Source organism: Bubalus bubalis, chromosome 12 (genome assembly GCF_019923935.1).
Source record: "Bubalus bubalis isolate 160015118507 breed Murrah chromosome 12, NDDB_SH_1, whole genome shotgun sequence".
Taxonomy (NCBI): domain Eukaryota; kingdom Metazoa; phylum Chordata; class Mammalia; order Artiodactyla; family Bovidae; genus Bubalus; species Bubalus bubalis.
Genome location: NC_059168.1, coordinates 19,160,241 through 19,178,697, shown reverse-complemented (window position 1 = coordinate 19,178,697; position 18,457 = coordinate 19,160,241). Strand labels below are relative to the sequence as shown.

General features: G+C 42.0%; 1 protein-coding gene across 4 annotated transcripts in view; it reads left to right on the top strand.

The window, feature by feature from the left end:
- The first annotated feature begins 1,325 nt into the window (after window positions 1–1,325).
- Window positions 1,326–18,457, top strand: part of STRN (striatin) — a 110,443-nt gene continuing 93,311 nt past the window's right edge. For 3 of the 4 annotated variants that reach the window (XM_025260869.3, XM_006056846.4, XM_006056845.4), the window contains exon 1: window positions 1,326–1,701. In XM_025260869.3, the coding sequence (XP_025116654.1) occupies window positions 1,468–1,701 (234 nt within the window). In that variant the 5' untranslated portion in view covers window positions 1,326–1,467. Of the gene's footprint in view, window positions 1,702–2,219; window positions 2,256–18,457 lie in introns of those variants that run through there. The other variant, XM_044925823.2, reaches the window with a different exon arrangement.

Genomic DNA, 18,457 nt, shown 5'->3' with positions numbered 1-18,457 from the left:
GTCACTCACCAGCCTGTATCTTTACATTTTCTCATGGCCATAAGGTCTGTTATCCCAGAACTCCATCCCACAAAAGAACTACAAATGACTTGCTAAGGGGACAAAATACGTGCTTAATCTTCCTTTGTTAATATTTTTTTCAGGTGCCTTCCTTTCATTATCATTTAGTAGTGTGAATTTATAGTGACATAATTTCAAGGACTTGAGAGAAGGGTAACAATTAGACACACTTAAAACGACTTTGGTGTGTCTTTCGTAGGCTAACAATAATGCCAGTTTGCAAGTGAACCACGGAAGAAACCGCGAACCGGACAAGTAAGTGAAAAGGGAGAAGTGTCTGAATACCTAAGATAGCTCTAGGGCGGAGAAAGGGACTTGGTTCTTTCAGGTAGTTTCAGGCACTGTGAGAATTGATTGTACATTTCTCTTTTCTCTCATTGCCACTCTCTCTTTGATGACGGGAGTTGTGTCATTTATCTTTATACTCCAGTGATAGCACTTAAGAGTCACACACTGAAATGAGTATAAACTGCTCGGGAATGAGGAAAAATGAGATCGAAATGACAGAGCCTTGGATATCCAAAACTTTTCACAGGATTTACTGCAAGATTAACTACAAAGGGAAAAGGACTTCAGCGGAGTAGTGTTTCAAATGAGGTATCAACAAACCAGAATTTGGAAGCAGCAGGAAGTTGCGGTGTAGAGTTCTGTGGAGAGATGATCAGAGTTCCTTCTCCGTGAGAACTGGTCAGGCAACAGGTTTGATTGAACCCCAAGCGAAAAAGAAAGGCAGGAACGACAGCCGTACGGAAATGGACAGAACTGAGGCGTGTCTAGGGTCAGAGAATCACCGAAGTCTGAGCAGAAGGGGTCTGAGAGTGGTGGCTGGAGAACCCCGGCCCCGGGGTTGGACTGGCGAAGCTTGCTTTGAGCTTGTTTCTTATCAGAACTATCAGGAAGCCCCAAAAGATGTGCAGCTCGGGGTAACATTTCAACGCGCTAACTTCCGTGTGTGTGCGTGTGTGTGTGTGCAACAGCGAGCGCCACCCAAGAACTTCCGCGTGCGAGGGAGACGAGAGCACCGCCCGCGGGTGCCCAGCCCCTTCAGTGAGGAAACCCGCGCATTCCGCCAGGCGGCGGCCCCCACCGCCGCGGGAAGGGGCGGGGCTGTAGGCGGGGCTGCGCTCGCGCCCCGTCCCAACGCAGCCCCACAGGCCGCCCGCGCCACGCTCGTCGGCGCCCCGCCCCGCGACTACATTTCCCAGCAAGCCCCAGGCCTCCCGCGCGCCGCAGTTGACCCATTTCCCGGCCCGTCCCGGGCTCGGCTGGCCCCCGCGCCCAGGCGGCTGCTCCCTGCTGACTGGGGTGTGGGCGGGGAGCGGCGGAGGGAGGAGGAGGCGCTGCTGGCCGCCGCCGTTGCCTCCGCTCCTGGGCGCCTGGGCAGCTTCCCCGGTTCCTGCGGCCGCCATGGACGAGCAAGCGGGTCCCGGTGTCTTTTTCAGCAACAACCACCCGGCCGCCGGTGGTGCCAAGGGTCTCGGGCCTCTGGCGGAGGCTGCCGCGGCTGGCGACGGGGTTGCTGCGGCGGGGGCGGCCCGAGCCCAGTACAGCCTCCCGGGGATCCTGCACTTCCTGCAGCATGAGTGGGCCCGCTTCGAGGTCGAGAGAGCCCAGTGGGAAGTGGAGCGGGCGGAGCTGCAGGTAAAGACCCTCCCGGCCTGGCCCTCTTCATCCCGCCTCTTCGCTCCCTTCCGCCCCGCCCCAGACCCTTCCCCCTCCCCTGCTTAGCCGTCGCTCGTCCCCTCCCCCTTTGCTCCTGCCCATCCCACCCCGAACCTCGTCCCCCTCCTCCCTTCGCCTTTGCCTGTCGCAGACCCCACTTCCTCGACCCGGGTTCTCTCTCTCGCCCCTGATACGTTGTTTACCTTCCTCGCACCTCTTCATCTGCTCCTTTCCACTCTTAACTCTCAGGTTCATTTCAACTCTTTTGCCATTTCACGTCTGAGGTGTTCCCTTCAGTTTACTAATTGGGCTTACAGTAGTTTTGCAAGATAAGCAATCATCCCCTGTCCTGGGGAGTCCCATCCTGAGTCTAGAGATGGTCCCCGTAAAAGGTGTTGACAGTTGGCGCCTCTCTGTAAGGAAGGTGATCAAAGAAGACAACCAGAAATTGTGTCCGTGAGGCCTTGGCTTTAAGCAAGAAGCTGCTGTTGAGCCAGAGTGTTACTAGGAGTATGAGCTCGCTTTTTAAAAATGTAAATGTTTCTTCTTTTCCTTCTCCCTCGACCCCTCCGGCGTTTCTCTTAGGTATTTCAGATTCCTGGATTTTGAATGAAGGACCTAGATGAGCACTGCCAGAGGATGGTTCAGAGATGATTTCCCCTTCTCAGAATCTAAAACTTCCCACGGGTTAATTTTCTGTTCAGGGTTTTGTGAGATTGACATGTACTTTTAACAGAAAACTAAAAGGAGCTTTAAAGTTGGTTACATTTCCTTGCATAATTTGCAAGATAAAGTGTATCCAGGGAGGAACTACTGTGGGCTCTTAGAAGGCTGAGAGTGAGACTGGTACTTTGCAGGCAGTTCTGAATTGGTAAGTAGGTTTCAGTGGCTGTTCTTAAAACTTCCAAGGCATTCACCAATTTCACAAAGAACTTAGAAAACTCTGAGTGTCTGTGCGTTTCTGTTTACTGGCTAATCCTGTATGCTTGTGAAATCTGAGTATAGTTTTGGTTGGTGAAATACTTGAAACACTACCCTCTGTGCCACTGTTTTTGGTAGCATGTATTTTCTTTGGCACTTAAAAAAAAGAAAAGAAATAGAATCGTGTTAAATGGAATCGTGTGCTGGACCAAACTGCTTTGGTGGAGTGCAAGTGGTTGTGGAAAAGCAAGTAGAAAGGGTTATAATACAGACTGTATTGGCTGCCAGCTCTGTGACCTTGAGGAAATCCTTTAACAAACTCTCTGAACTTCGGTTTCATCCTATATTCAGCATCTTTATTAAGTGGTAACACTGTGCCTGTAGGCTTGGGAGTTAAAAAAACTGACAAAGCCTCTCTCCTCATAGAGCTTATGTTTTAGTTGGGAGGCAGCAAATGAAGCTATATATATATAGTATGCTGATCCATAGTGGTAACTGCTCTGGGAAAAATACACCAGGATACAAGAGTAAAATGTGATCGTGCTCAGTCGTGTCTGAGTCTTTGTGACCCCATGGACTGTAGCCCACCAGGTTCCTCTCTGTCCATGGGATTTTTCCAGGCAGGAATAATGAAGTGAATTGCCATTTCCTCCTCCAGGGGATCTTCCCCACCCAGGGATCAAACTCCAGTCTCCTGAGTCTGCGTTGGCAGGAAGATGCTTTACCACTTAGCCACCTGGGAAAAGCCCCTTAGAGTATGATGGGGCAGCTGTTTTAGATGGAGTGGTCAGGGAAGGCCTCTGAGAAGTTGAATGAAGTGAGTGTGTGATCTATAGTTTCTGAGATTCTGCTTATTTATACAGTTACATGTTTATATTCTTTGGCAACTTTTTCATTGGTACCGTTTTGTTACCTAGTCTGTTGATATTTGTAATTTTTCTCATGATGAACCAGCAATGTATTCCATAACTGAGTTTGTGGATTTCAGACTTCAAGGAAGTATTAAAGGCAGGCTTTAACTTTAACCATTGTACAATTGTGGATAATGATTTTTGTATGTAGCTGCTTAAATTTTTGGAGAAGGAAATGGCAACCCACTCCAGTGTTCTTGCCTGGAGAATCCCAGGGACGGGGGAGCCTGGTGGGCTGCTGTCTGTGGGGTCGCACAGAGTCGGACATGACTGAAGCGACTTAGCAGCAGCAGCAGCAGCTTAAATTTTAACTTCTTATCCAGTTTAGGGAATGTAAGATAAGTCACACTAATTTGTTCAAAAACAAACAAAACAGTTCTTACCTTTCTACCTGGGAAGTCTGAAAATTTCCAACCTATCTTCTTCCCTCCACTCCCATATTTAACTTTTAATTTCCCTGTAGCTGTAGTTACTCTTTAGTTGTGCCTTCTATCCTCCTGCCCCCCAGAATATATACACACATACACACACTACTTAATTGGGTTATTTATGGCAAATGTTAAACTTTGGGTAGATTTCCTATTGGTGCTCATCATATTAAGAATACTACATGTTCACGGACTCTCTTGGTTTGAGCTCCAGTTAAAATTACGCATCCATGGAGATACTTCGAAAATGTGCTATGACTTTTAAACAGAACAAGTATATTCTGTTGGAAGGAGAGAATTTGTAGGAATCTGTGTTTTTTGATTCTCTTATTAGCGTAATTGAAAATATATTTTAAAAATCCTCCCTTTACATCAGAATCATTAAATTTGATTATATTCCTTTATTTTTCTTGTGCCTTTGGAATTTTTCTAGAAATACAGTAGGAAATAAGAATTGAATGAATGATGATAATGAAATGTGGATTAGTTGGTATCCTCCTTTTATTTTTATATCTTTGCCTAAGTCAGACTAATACCAGACTCAACAGAAATACCTTTAAGATTAGGTCTAATTGTCCCTTGAGGAACCTGTCAGTCCTGCTCTTTCAAGTTGCCAGGGCCGAGCTGTAAAAGGAATCCAAGTTCTCATCTTCATGGCCTGCCTGCATGACTTCCTCCTTCAAATCTGGGGAGTAAGGAACTGGCTACCTTGTGCCAAAAATTTACTGGTCCTTTTTTGCCCCTTTGCCCATGTTGATTAATATAAAATTCTCTTTTTAGTTGTGGAAATCCCCCTCTTGCCTCACCACCACCACCATTCATATGAGAGTATGTAATTCATGGGAAAAGAATGGTCAAGATTACTACTGAGCTTTGTATTTGTGAAAGAAATTGGAGATAGAATATGAATCTAATATTTGAGAGAATTTTCTGTGTATGACACATTGTGTTAGATGATCTCAAAGACACATGCAGTCTAGTTGGAGTGATAGAACAAACAAAATGCAGTAGAATCAGAATTTATCATTTTGGGGGTTTAACTTTTCTTAGAATAGCATAAGAGAGGAGAGCTAGCAGTGAATGAGGAGAAGAGCAGGAAGAAAGAACTAATGAGGTAATGAGAATCTAAGACTCAGTATTTGAAAATTACTGATTTCTGGAAAAGAAGCATGTAAGTAAAAAATAGTAATTATTGTGTCTAGATTTTGACCACATAAGATAGGTTGTATCTTATTTTGGCCACATAAGATAGGTTGTATGTGGTAGGGGAGGTTCTGCTGTCTACCTGGAAATGCTGAATTGCATGAAAAAGGTGATACGATTGAGTATTAGGGCATGTGGTGTGGAGGCTCTGAGTGTGTCCTCAGTCGCTCAGTCATGTCTGACTCTTTGCGACCTCATGGACTGCAGCCTGCCAGGCCTCCCTGTCCATCACCAACTCCCGGAGCTTGCACAAACTCATGTCTGTTGAGTCAGTGATGCCATCCAGCCATCTCATCCTCTGTTGTCCCATTCTCCTCCTGCCTTCAATCTTTCCCAGCCATCAGGGTCTTTTCCAGTGAGTCAGTTCTTTCCATCAGGTGGCCAAATAAATAAATGAATACATTCATAAAATGTTTGATGGTAATAAGTGCCATGATAAAGTAGGATAAGGAGAATATGGAGTGCTTGACAGGGTAGAGTGAGGAAGAAAGGCTTTACTGATAAGGTGCTATTTAAGCAAAGACCCGAAAAGGTGAAATCTGAGGAAAGAATATTCTAATCAGGGGAACAGTAAGGGGAAGGGTAAATATGCTCGGAATGCTCGGAATGTTCAAGGAGTAATTAGGCAAGTGTGACTGGAGTGCAGGAGGAGAATGGACGAAATGATGTCAGAGGTATTGGGCCTTTCTCATTGTAAGGACTATAGTGCTATGTCAGCAAGATGGGCAGCTGTTGAAATGCTTGAACAGAAGAGTGACACCATCTTTCAGTGGAACCCTTTGCAAGGATCCAGGATAGACTGGGAGGGGAGAAAGATCAGAAAGTCTATGCTATGCTATGCCAAGTCACTTCAGTCATGTCCGACTCTGTGCGACCCCATGGACTGCAGCCTAACAGGCTCCTCCGTCCATGGGATTTTCCAGGCAAGAGTACTGGAGTGGGGTGCCATTGCCTTCTCTGTCAGAAAGTCTGGTTAGAGGCTATTTTCATCCTCTAAGCCGGAGATGAACTAGAGTAATAGTGACCAGATAACATACTCACATGTGATACATACTTAAAATATAATAGATTCAGAATACATTTTTGAAGGTAGGGCTAGCAAGATGTGTCAAAGGATAGGAAGTGAGATTTGAGGAAAAGGGGATTAAAGTTTGACTCAGCTTCATAGACTATTGTGAAGGTTTACTGAGCATTTAAATGGACAAAATAAACTCTTAAAACCTCACTTTATTTTTTGTTATTATAACCGTTATTTACAATTACAATGAAAGACAACATGGCACAGACCTGGATTTAAATCTTTGCTTTAAGCTTTCTATTTTCTTTCATGCTAAATGTGTTTACTATAATTCTGACCTCTCAGAAACTTAGTGTCCTCATGTGTTAAGGTGAGGCTGATAAACTACCTGATGAGAATTAAATGAGATATTTAAAAATATCTAGTAGAAGTCTGGTACATAACATAAAGTGCTGAGTAAATGAATGGTAGCAAGTGTGTGATGTTAAGTTTGTACTCTTATGTATTTCCTTGTCCCAGAAAAGCAGAATCTTCAGTTGTAACTTCTAAGGCTTCTAAGGTGCCATCCTGGGACCATGCAGTCTAGTGCTTTGGGTCGGATGGTGGCGCTTGGACATTTAAGGAAGAGTGAATTATTGCCTTCAGTGTCAGCCTCAAAGTACTGATTGTATGCTTGAAACGTACTTGCTTTTCTTAGTAATCCACTGTGTGTCTGTTGTTTTGGAACTTACCTAAATTTTTCTGAGTATGTTTGTCTTAACCTTACATGACTTCTTGGATAACAAATTGTATACATGTACCAACCACGCTATAAAACTAATCTTTGATATCTTTTGTCCCTTTAACCACTTCCTTTAAACTTGGACCCAGGTGAACCCTATTGTGGTATGGTATAAGTTTGTAAACAGGTTCATTTTTCATTCTATTTATATTATTGATAACTTTATAATCTTTATATTTTGGAAAGATTACAGAGGTTTTACTCCTTTAAAACATGGCTTCCTATTTGTCACTTTAGTTCAGTGTGTTTCAACTTTAGGTGAAATCTTAGAAACTTTAAAAAATACTCATTTCCTGACCTGTATCCCCCAGACCATTTAAATCAGAATCTTAAGAATCAGGGTCCATGGCTTTAGTACTCTTGAGTTTCCTAGTGGTTCTAATATGCAGCAAGGTTTGAGAGCCACTGCTTTAGTTGTCCTTTTCTGTTTTTATGTATGTTGTTTTGTTCAGTCACTAAGTTGTTCAGACTCCATGGACTGCAGCATGCCAGGCCTCCCTGTCCCTTACTATCCCCTGGAGTTTGCCCAAGTTCGTGTTTATGTATGTAGTTTGGTGATTTCAACACTTGTGTTGATGTTCCAGATACAAATGGCTTTTTATAGAATTTAGGATGTAATTTCTGTTATGTTTCTATTATTCTTTTGGATGACATGTAGCATTTTATTTTTAGGCAGTAGAATATTATAGTTTGAATCACCTCTCTCTGAATAACTGATATAGTAGCTGGCATGGGACTTCCTTCATAGCTCAGTTGGTAAAAAGAATCTGACTGCAATGCAAGAGACCTGGGTTCAATTCCTGGGTCGGGAAGATCCCCTTGAGAAGGGAATGGCAACCCACTCCAGTATTCTTGCCTGGAGAATCCCATGGACAGCGGAATCTGGCAGGCTACAGTGATATTGTAATCTTTGAGCTGGCATGAACTTTGGAAGCTATCACCTACAACCGTCTTTTACAGGTAAAGTGAGGCCCAGAGAGGGGTTACATGACAAGGAATGAAATACATTTCAAACAAGCTCTGTCACTTAAATCTCCAGGTACCTTTATGGTTATTTTTTTTTTTTAACTTTTCAAAAACGTCTTTGTTGCTCCTTACAACCTTCGAAGGTAGAGTCACACTAATGTGACTTACCATTTTCCTTTTTATTTTGAAGCAAGAGACATGGCAAATAGATGGGGAAAGAGTGGAAACAGTGGCAGACTTTACTTTTTAGGGCTCCAAAATCACTGCAGATGGTGACTGAAGCCATGAAATTAAAAGACGCTTACTTCTTGGAAGGAAAGTTATGACCATCCTAGACAGCATATTAAAAAGCAGACACATTACTTTGCCAACAAAGGTCCATCTAGTCAAGACTATGGTTTTTCCAGTAGTCATGTATGGATATGAGAGTTGGACTACAAAGAAAGCTGAGTGCTGAAGAATTGATGCTTTTGAACTGTGGTGTTGGAGAAGACTCTTGAGAGTCCCTTGTACTGCAAGGAGATACAACTAGTCCACCCTAAAGGAGATCAGTCCTGAGTGTTCATTGGAAGGACTGATGTTGAAGCTGAAACTCCAATAGATTTGGCCACCTGATGTGAAGAGCTGACTCATTTGAAATGACCCTATGCTGGGAAAGATTGAAGGCGGGAGGAGAAGGGGACGACAGAGGATGAGATGGTTGGATGGCATTACCAACTCAATGGACATGAATTTGAGTAAACTCCGGGAGTTGGTGATAGATAGGGAGGCCTGGCGCGCTGTGGTCCATGGGGCCGCAAAGTGTCAGACACGACTGAGTGACTGATCTGAACTGAGCTGAATAGACATGGAGATTTTACTATGTTCTATATATCTTCATGACCCAGATAATCACGATGGTGTGATCACTGACCTAGAGCCAGACATCCTGGAATGTGAAGTCAAGTGGGCCTTAGAAAGCATCACTACGAACAAAGCTAGTGGAGGTGATAGAATTCCAGTTGAGCTATTCCAAATCCTGAAAGATGATGCTGTGAAAGTGCTGCACTCAATATGCCAGAAAATTTGGAAAACTCAGCAGTGGCCACAGGACTGGAAAAGGTCCGTTTTCATTCCAATCCCAAAGAAAGGCAATGCCAACGAATGCTCAAACTACCGCACAATTGCACTCATCTCACACGCTAGTAAAGTAATGCTCAAAATTCTCCAAGCCAGGCTTCAGCAATATGTGAACCGTGAACTTCCTGACATTCAAGCTGGTTTTAGAAAAGGCAGAGGAACCAGAGATCAAATTGCCAACATCCACTGGATCATGGAAAAAGCAAGAGAGTTCCAGAAAAACATCTATTTCTGCTTTATTGACTATGCCCAAAGCCTTTGACTGTGTGGATCACAATAACCTCTGGAAAATTCTGAAAGAGATGGGAATACCAGACCACCTGATCTGCCTCTTGAGAAATTTGTTGCAGGTCTGGAAGCAACAGTTAGAACTGGACATGGAACAACAGACTGGTTCCAAATAGGAAAAGGAGTTTGTCAAGGCTGTATGTTGTCACCCTGTTTATTTAACTTCTATGCAGAGTACATCATGAGAAACGCTGGACTGGAAGAAGCACAAGCTGGAATCAAGATTGCTGGGAGAAATATCAATAACCTCAGATATGCAGATGACACCACCTTTATGGCAGAAAGTGAAGAGGAACTAAAATAAAAAGCCTCTTGCTGAAAGTGAAAGTGGAGAGTGAAAAAGTTGGCTTAAAGCTCAACATTCAGAAAACGAAGATCATGGCATTGGGTCCCATCACTTCATGGGAAATAGATGGGGAAACAGTGGAAACAATGTCAGACTTTATTTTGGGGGGCTCCAAAATCACTGCAGATGGTGACTGCAGCCATGAAATTAGAAGACGCTTACTCCTTGGAAGGAAAGTTATGACCAACCTAGATAGCATATTCAAAAGCAGAGACATTACTTTGCCAACAAAGGTTCGTCTAGTCAAGGCTATGGTTTTTCCTGTGGTCATGTATGGATGTGAGAGTTGGACTGTGAAGAAGGCTGAGCACCGAAGAATTGATGCTTTTGAACTGTGGTGTTGGAGAAGACTCTTGAGAGTCCTTTGGACTCCAAGGAGCTCCAACCTGTCCATTCTGAAGGAGATCAGCCCTGGGATTTCTTTGGAGGGAATGATGCTGAAGCTGAAACTCCAGTACTTTGGCCACCTCATGCGAAAAGTTGACTCATTGGAAAAGACTGTGATGCTGAGAGGGATTGGGGGCAAGAGGAGAAGGGGACGACAGAGGATGAGATGGCTGGATGGCATCACTGACTCAATGGACGTGAGTCTGAGTGAACTCCGGGAGTTGGTGATGGACAGGGAGGCCTGGCGTGCCGCGATTCATGGGGTCGCAAAGAGTTGGACACAACTGAGCGACTGATCTGATCTGATCTGATCTGATATATTGTTTTCAAGCTTATTTTATTAGCTACATTTAAGATTTCCTGTTGACTTTGGTGTTCTGAAGTTTCATAATGTTGGATCAGAATATAGATTTTATTTTATTTGGGACTTTGTTAAGCTTAAGTCTCTAATTTGACATCTTATTAGTTCTGCAAAATTCTTAGTCATTATTTTTTTAGATTTCTCCTCTATCTTATCATCTTTTCCATTTGGGTCTCTGATTACATGTCTCTCAGCCTTCTTTATTTGCTTTAGATTTTTCATATTTTTATCACTACATGCATTGTTCTGGATAGTTTATTCTGATTTATTATCCAGCCCATTGTGCATACGTGCTAAGTCACTTCAATCATGTCTGACTCTTTGCGACCCTATGTACTGTAGACCAGGCTCCCTCTAAAGTTGAAGCTACTCTTTTAAGGTTATCCAATGGGTTTGTAATTTTGGTTATTGTTGAAGTTTAGTTTTGGTTCCATTTATAAGTCTTCTGCAAGAATCTGCCTGCATTTCAGGAGACCCAGGTTCAATCCCTGGGTCAAGAAGATCCCCTGGAGAATGGAATGGCTACCCACTCCAGTATTCTTGCTGGAGAATTCCATGGACAGAGGAGCCTCTGGTGGGCTATAGTCCATGAAGCTGCAAAGAGTCGGACCCTACTGAGTAACTAACACACAAATCTGCTGCATCTCTTAGTAGTTTCCTGTTCCTTGCAGATATTTTTGAGGTTGCCCTTTATTCTTTAAACCGAATAAGTACGGTTATTTCAAAGTTGATGTCGCTCTGCTTCGTATACGTGAGATCTGGTAGCGCCCTTTCTGTGCTTTTGCCAGTTCCTGCTCATGATGACTTGTTTCTTTGTATGCTTAGATAATCTGTGTGCTGCTCACTGTCCTTGAGAAAGTATAAGACTAATCCGGTCTCAGATAAAGGTATCTCCTACAGAAAGTTTTTGCCTTTGTTTCTGCGGGCATTATATAGACTGAACCACTTTGAAATAAATTCCTTGCTTGGAGTTTTAGACCATCCAAGTAGTTGACACATATTTTGGTTGTGAAGTTTTGAGTGCCAATATACTTCTGCCTCAGGCTTCTCTCGTGGCTCAGATGGTAAAGAATCAGCCTGCAGTGCAGGAGATCCAGGTTTGATCCTTGAGTTGGTAAGATCCCCTGGAGAAGGGAATGAATGGTAACCCACTCCAGTATTCTTGCCTGGAGAATTCCATGGACAGAGGAGTCTGGCAGGCTATGGTTCATGGGGTTGCAAAGAGTCAGACACAACTGAGCAACTATCACATCACATCTATCACTTCTGTGTCACCTTTGCCTTGAGAGTATAAACCCTTCAGGGTCTTAGGTAAATATATGTGCCTATTATGAAGCTGTTTACCTCAGACTGGGACTTGAATTCACGTGGCTGGGACTTGAACCCAGCTAAAACCATGGTACCTGGTTTTAGGACCTAATGAAGCTCAGGTTTTTGATGTCTCATTGCAGAAAGAATTCAGTGAGAGACAAAGTGATAGGGAAGAAGTGGATTTATTCAGATTCAGAGAGAAGCACACCCCACAGACAGAGTGTGGGCCCTCGCAGAGGGTGAGTGGGGCTGTGAGGTGTGGCATGGTTAGTTTTTATAGACTGGGTAATTTCATATGCTAATGAGTAGGGGGATTATTCCAGCTACTTTTGGGAGGGGGTGGAGATCTCCAGGAATTGGACCACCACCCACTCCTTGGTCTTTTGACAGTCCTTTGAACTGTCATGGCGCCTTTGGATGTGTCATTTAGCTTGCTGATTGAGGATCAAGGTCTAATCAGAGTTGACTTGTTTGCCTGTCTTGGACCCATCTGATTCTAATCGGTTTATGTTGTGTCCCTGGGCTATGTCATTCTTTAAAAAGTTGTGCCCTGCCCCTTTCCCTTTTGTTACAGTTAAGACTTTGTACACTAGATGGTTCTGGTCTTTACATTTTGTCTTTTGGATTCTGCAGAGCTGTCCAAACTATAGCTCAAATTTGTTCTGATTGGTCAGCACCCAGAGGGAAAAATGGCTTTTGTTCCCTTACCTCACTGGGTTCCCATTTTCCCTTCAGTTTTGGTCAAATAATTCCTTACTTTCTTACCAGCTTTGCTTATGGTGATTCTGGAAATATTTTATCTAGGAGAGCTGTTCCATGACATCATTACTAGCACTAAATTCTCATATATTACTTTCTAAAACTGACAGATAAAAAATGGCCTTAATAATTATTTGTAGAGAAATATCACTGATAGTACTTCTTTATCAGGAGATATGCCCATTTAGCCCTAATTATTACTTATTAACTAAATCTACTTTTCTTTGTATTGGGGGGGAGGATACTTACTTCCACAAACTTTGGTAATTTAAGCAGAATTTAAAGCAAACCCCTTTGCTAATCAGCCTTTGAAAGATGTTTGAAAACCCACGAAATTGGGACTGGTTTCCCTTTGTCAGCCTACTGTGTGCTTGATGTCAGCTACACTTTTTTTTTTATATACTTTTGATGGAGTTTCTTGGTTTGGTCAACATTTTGATAAAGAAGTCTATTGACCATCATAATTTGGCAGTGGGAAATATGTGCCTTTTGGTCAGACAGCTCCATAACTTCTGATTTAAATTTTTCCAGACCTTGTTTTTATTCTTTTACTTTTATTTTTAAAATTTTTATTTATTTATTTTTTGGCCACATGGTTTTTGGGATCTTAATTACCCAACCAGGGATTGAACCCTGGTCCTTGGCAATGAAAGTGCAGAGTCTTAACCACTGGACCACCAGAGAATTCTTTGGACCTCATTTTTATTAGTAAATTATAGATAATATACCCACCAAGCAGAGTAGTTGTGTGGTTTTAAAAAGATAAAATATGCAAAATATATGACCAATAGGTGTCCAATAAGTGGTTTCCTCTTCTTGGTTGAAATTTCTGTGGATAGAATGCATTTGATTGTATTGTTTAAATCATATTTTAGAAGCCAAGAACTAGTTTAAGTGATCCATTTGGCATAGTAACTGCTTACATTCTCTTTGCCCTGTTAGTAAGTGATTTAGGGACAATAAATTGATGGTAGATGAAGTACGATGCGGCCAGAGATGGTAGTAGTAGGTGGTAATAACTTATAGGCATTGCAGACTAGAGATACAACAGAGAAAATTGAAGTTTGGGAGAGAAACCTGAGGCAGGAAAGAGAAGTTGGGAAGCTGGTAGAAAAGGATAGATAAAGGCTTAGAGAGGTTGAGGTGGGTATAGGCAGATAGGAGTCGCAGACTTGAGCACACACATTCACCTGTTTTTAATTCCTAATGGATGTATTTTCTGTAGTCTTCATTTTAGCACTTAACTATTGTAGAACTTTAAGGCTGACCAGGATAGACAACTAATAATATTTTAACTTCCAAGGGACCTTAGAACGTATATAGTTTCATACTTTATTCCATCTTTTAGAGCCTGTGAAACGGAAAGTCACTCAGTTGTGTCCGACTCTTTGCGACCCTATAGATTGTACAGTCTGTGGAATTCTCCAGGCCAGAATACTGCAGTGGGTAGCCTTTCCCTTCTCCAGGGGATCCTCCCAACCCAGGGATCGAACCCAGGTGTCTCACATTGCAGGCGGATTCTTTACTAGCTGAGCCAGAAGGGAAGCCCTATGGAGCCAGAGGCAGGAAGTAAATAGATCAGTCTGTGAGTTCGTGTATATTTAGTTTAGAACTCAGGAGTCCCAGTACTCAAGCTGAGCCATTGTTCTCCATACCTCATTGTCTCCTTTTATTGATCCCTCTCCCTGAATAACTGCTTCTGATCTGAAGTAGACAAATGAATTATAACATTTACCTGATTAAGTATGCTTTGAATAGCTGTCATAATTTAAAGAAAATTATCATTTATTTCAATCTTTTCTTCAGGTAGTATAATGTAATGAAACAATTATATTGTAAGGGGTTCAGGAAAAGTCTTTAACAGTTTGTGTTCCTCGACTGTGTTTAATAATGTACCACTGTATTTTCTTTTAATATTTTTATTTATTTTTGTGTAGCAAATGTTGAAATACAGTGTTTATTTCTCTTTAAAAAATGCAAATTTGGATATTTTGCAACTTGCTCTGAGAATAGCCTAATTAAGTTCTATGTATATATATTATTAATATAGTTTGTGTTTATTGATCATATATCATTTTTTGTGTAGTACTTATTAGGTTATTCTTAGCTCATCTACTTTACATATGCTATATTTGAACAGAATAATATGTCAATCATGTATTTGCTCTTATGCAGTAAAGTATTTGAGGAAATAAAAATCACTTTCTTTGGCAAACTTTAATGCTGATTAACATCTATTATAAAAACACCCTATGTGAACAAGATGATGGATACTAGAAAATACTGATAGGTACGAGGCAAAATTTGTCATAGTGTTGGTTAGCAGCAGTATGGCAAAAGGAGAAATGAGTAGGTATTTTGTTTTGGAGATAAGCTAGGGAGAAAAATAAGGGAGTAGAAGCCCTAGAATTCAGGTGAGCTTTGGGAAATATTGAATAAGGTTGGGTGGAATCGGTATTTTGGGTGTGGTGAATAGATTCTCGTGTAACTCCATTAGGGATCCAAAGAAAGCGCCGGGGGGGGGGGGGGGGGGGGTGTTTCATTACCTCACACACAGGTTTTATTAGCACTCATTTACATGTGACGGAAGTTGGATCCAATACCAGCATATCTAGTTAGGAGAAATAAACATGATGTCAAATTCCTAAAGGATGATACCAGTTTCACCTGATGGAAAATTACAGCCCAGTCTGGGACTTGTTCTCAATTTTTTTGTTTATACTTTCTAAATGAGAAAGTTAAGCAGTGAGCAAAGGAGCCTGAATTACAGGCACAACTAAAACCTGCTTCTGAGGAATGTGGATTCATACGCTAAAAGGAGGGAGCAGAAGGAGCCTGGGGACCTGGGTCAGCTCCCTTACTGAACTGGAAAGAGTAGTCAGTCAGGGAGGAAAGTGCCCTGGTCCCAGTAATAGAACCCAGCACTGTATCTGCCCTTTCCTCTCTTTCTTTTCTTTACTCTCCAAAAATAATAATAGTTTTATTTATTGAGCACTTGCCCTATGCCAGGTACAGCGCTAAACACTTTACATGTATAATTTTTATTAACCTTTGCAAAACTACCTGTGTAGATATTCATAATCATTTCGTAATTCATAGATGGTGAATTAATAACCCTGGTGGCTCAGTGGTACAGAATCTGCCTGCCAGTGCAGGAGACCCAGGAAACACGGTTTGGATCCCTGGGTTGGGAAGATGCCTTGGAGAAGGAAAGAGCAACCCACTCCAGTATTCTTGCCTGGGAAATCCAATGGACAGAGGGAGCCTGGCTGGCTACATTCCTTAGGATTGCGAGAGAGTCAGACATGACCTAGTGACTAAACAACAACAGTTCACAGATGAGAAGAGAGGTTAAATAAGGAATAACTTTGCCATAAGGAAAGTTTGAGTGATGAGCCTGGGCATGGTAAGTAGAAAGAAATACAAACATACGGTCATTTGTCAGTGTAACCAAGCGCACTGACCCTTCGCTATTGTGTTTTAAAATGCTGATTGGAGTGCTGTGTTGTCAATCTTGAATAAGCTACAATTATAATGTATTAATGATTTCTGATTTTAGGGGGTTTTTGGCCATTTGGCATGTGGGATCTTGGTTCCCTGACCAGGGATTGAACCTGTACCCCCGGCAGGGAAAGTGCAGAGTCTTAATCACTGGAGTGCCAGGGAAATCCCTGGTTTTCTTTGAGTAAAGCACACTGAGTGCAAAACCATAGATTTTAAATGATTTTTTTCCCAGTCTTTGACAGTTCATCCAAATCTAATTTGACAAAACCTAGTGTTTTTTAGTAGGTTTCCTTTGTCTTGTCTTTCTGAAGCAATCAGTGTAGTCTTTCTCTTCATGCCTATATTTTGTTGGTTTATATGATACTTACTTAATTGAATTACCTGATCAAAGTACCAAGTGGAACCGACATCAGCAGGTTTGGGAGGAAGTCCAGTTGACTCTTGGTTGACCAACATGTATGAGTAAACTACAGACAATACCATACTTTAGCTTTGAACGTTTAGTATACCTTAGGCTTTGGGCAGTGTTTCACAAAGTTACTGGAGAATACTGCTTAATCCATAGGGTTGGTTGAGAGAGGATTAGTGGTGAAAACTGCTCTGTCTTGATTATACCACGTATCTCATACTTTGCATATTTGTTTCCTCACTAGATTGTGAGTCACTCTAAGGGTGTTCTTATTTCCCTAAGTTCAGCAGAATGACTTGCACATAGCAGTTGCTTAATATATGGTTCTTAAATGAACGACTCATGTATTAGGTTACATTGTTATTTGAATATGTATTAAATAAATGTATCTATATATCTTGTCTCCCAACTAAATTGTGTCCTTAAGGGCAAGTCTTGTGTGCTACACTTCTTTGATATGCACAGTGTTTGTCATTGTAGTGTACTAAGGTTATCCTTTACTGTCTGTAAAGCACTGGCTCCAGGACCATTCCCCCTGCCTCCTCCCCTCTCCATGGGTACCAAAGTCCGAAGATGCTCATATAAATATGGCATAGTATAGTCAGCCCTCTGTATCCACTGGTTCTGCATCTTTAGGTTGGTATATAGAGGAACAGCGTATCTGTCTCTTGCTTCTTGCTATGACTTCCACTGGAAAGAGCCTTTTAGAGCAAGTTAGGTCTGTATTGGAGAAGGAAATGGCAACCCACTCCAGTGTTCTTGCCTGGAGAATCCCAGGGACGGGGGAGCCTGGTGGGCTGCCGTCTATGGGGTCGCACAGAGTTGGACACGACTGAAGTGACTTAGCAGCAGTAGCAGCAGCAGGTCTGTGTTCAGAGCATTGCCTGAGCCCTGCCATGTAATTCTGACAGAGCTTATTTCAGGGATGTTACTGGCCTCATAATAGCAGCCTGCTGTTAGCTGCAGCAAATGGTGCTAGAGTTTTGGTTGTTTTGCTTATAGGTTTGTTTTCTTTTCTGTTTGTATGTTAAACTCTGACTGGCATATACCAAGTGTCTTTGGCATCATGTCCTAAGAAGTCTTTACAATCATCAGGGTAATGTAACAGTTTTTTTTTTTTTTTAAAGCCCATACCTTAACATTTTATGTACACTTCTTATTCCTTCTAAGTAGATAGCAAATCAAGTATTTCTCCTGTGAAGGTAAATCTTATTTTAAGTAAAATATCTAGTCATCTTTACTTTGCATTCTACTTTTTATTTATAGTTGCATTACCAGTATGTTATGATTGCAGACGTTTTTGAACTCTGCTTATTTAATAAAATAGAAATGCTTCAGTTATCTAGAATGTAGCACAAAAGGTTTTGATTTCCTTATCACTAAACATGTTTCTTTCCTTCAAAAAATAAACTTCTTAGATTCTTAAAGCTAACCAGCTAAGTGAGAATGAGCACAAAAAGACTGAAGTATGAAATTACCAAGGTTGCCAATATCTCATAGAAAATTTGTTGTGAATTTAAAAAAAAAGTGTGCTTTTGCTTTCAAGACTTTGGGTTGAAACCTTAGGTACTTACTGAATACCTGGCATTTCTCCTAGGCACTGTGGAGAACAGGCATATATGGGTTCAGCTCAGTCGCTCAGTCGTGTCTGACTCTTTGTGACCCCATGGACTGCAGAACGCCAGGCCTCCCTGTCCATCACCAACTCTCCGAGTTCACTCAAACTCATGTCCATTGAGTCGGTGATGCCATCCAGCCATCTCATCCTCTGTCGTCTCTTTCTCCTCCTGCCCTCCATCTTTCCCAGCATCAGAGTCTTTTCAAATGAGTCAGTTCTTTGCATCAGGTGGCCAAAGTATTGGAGTTTCAACTTCAGCATCAGTCCTTCCAATGAATATTCAGGACTGATTGCAGCTCACATGGAGCTTATAAGCAATGATTCTTAATTTTGGGTAGACCTAAGTCCATTATGCGTATGGTAATATTCACCTTGCTAGTGCCATTTCAGTTTTTCCTATTAAAA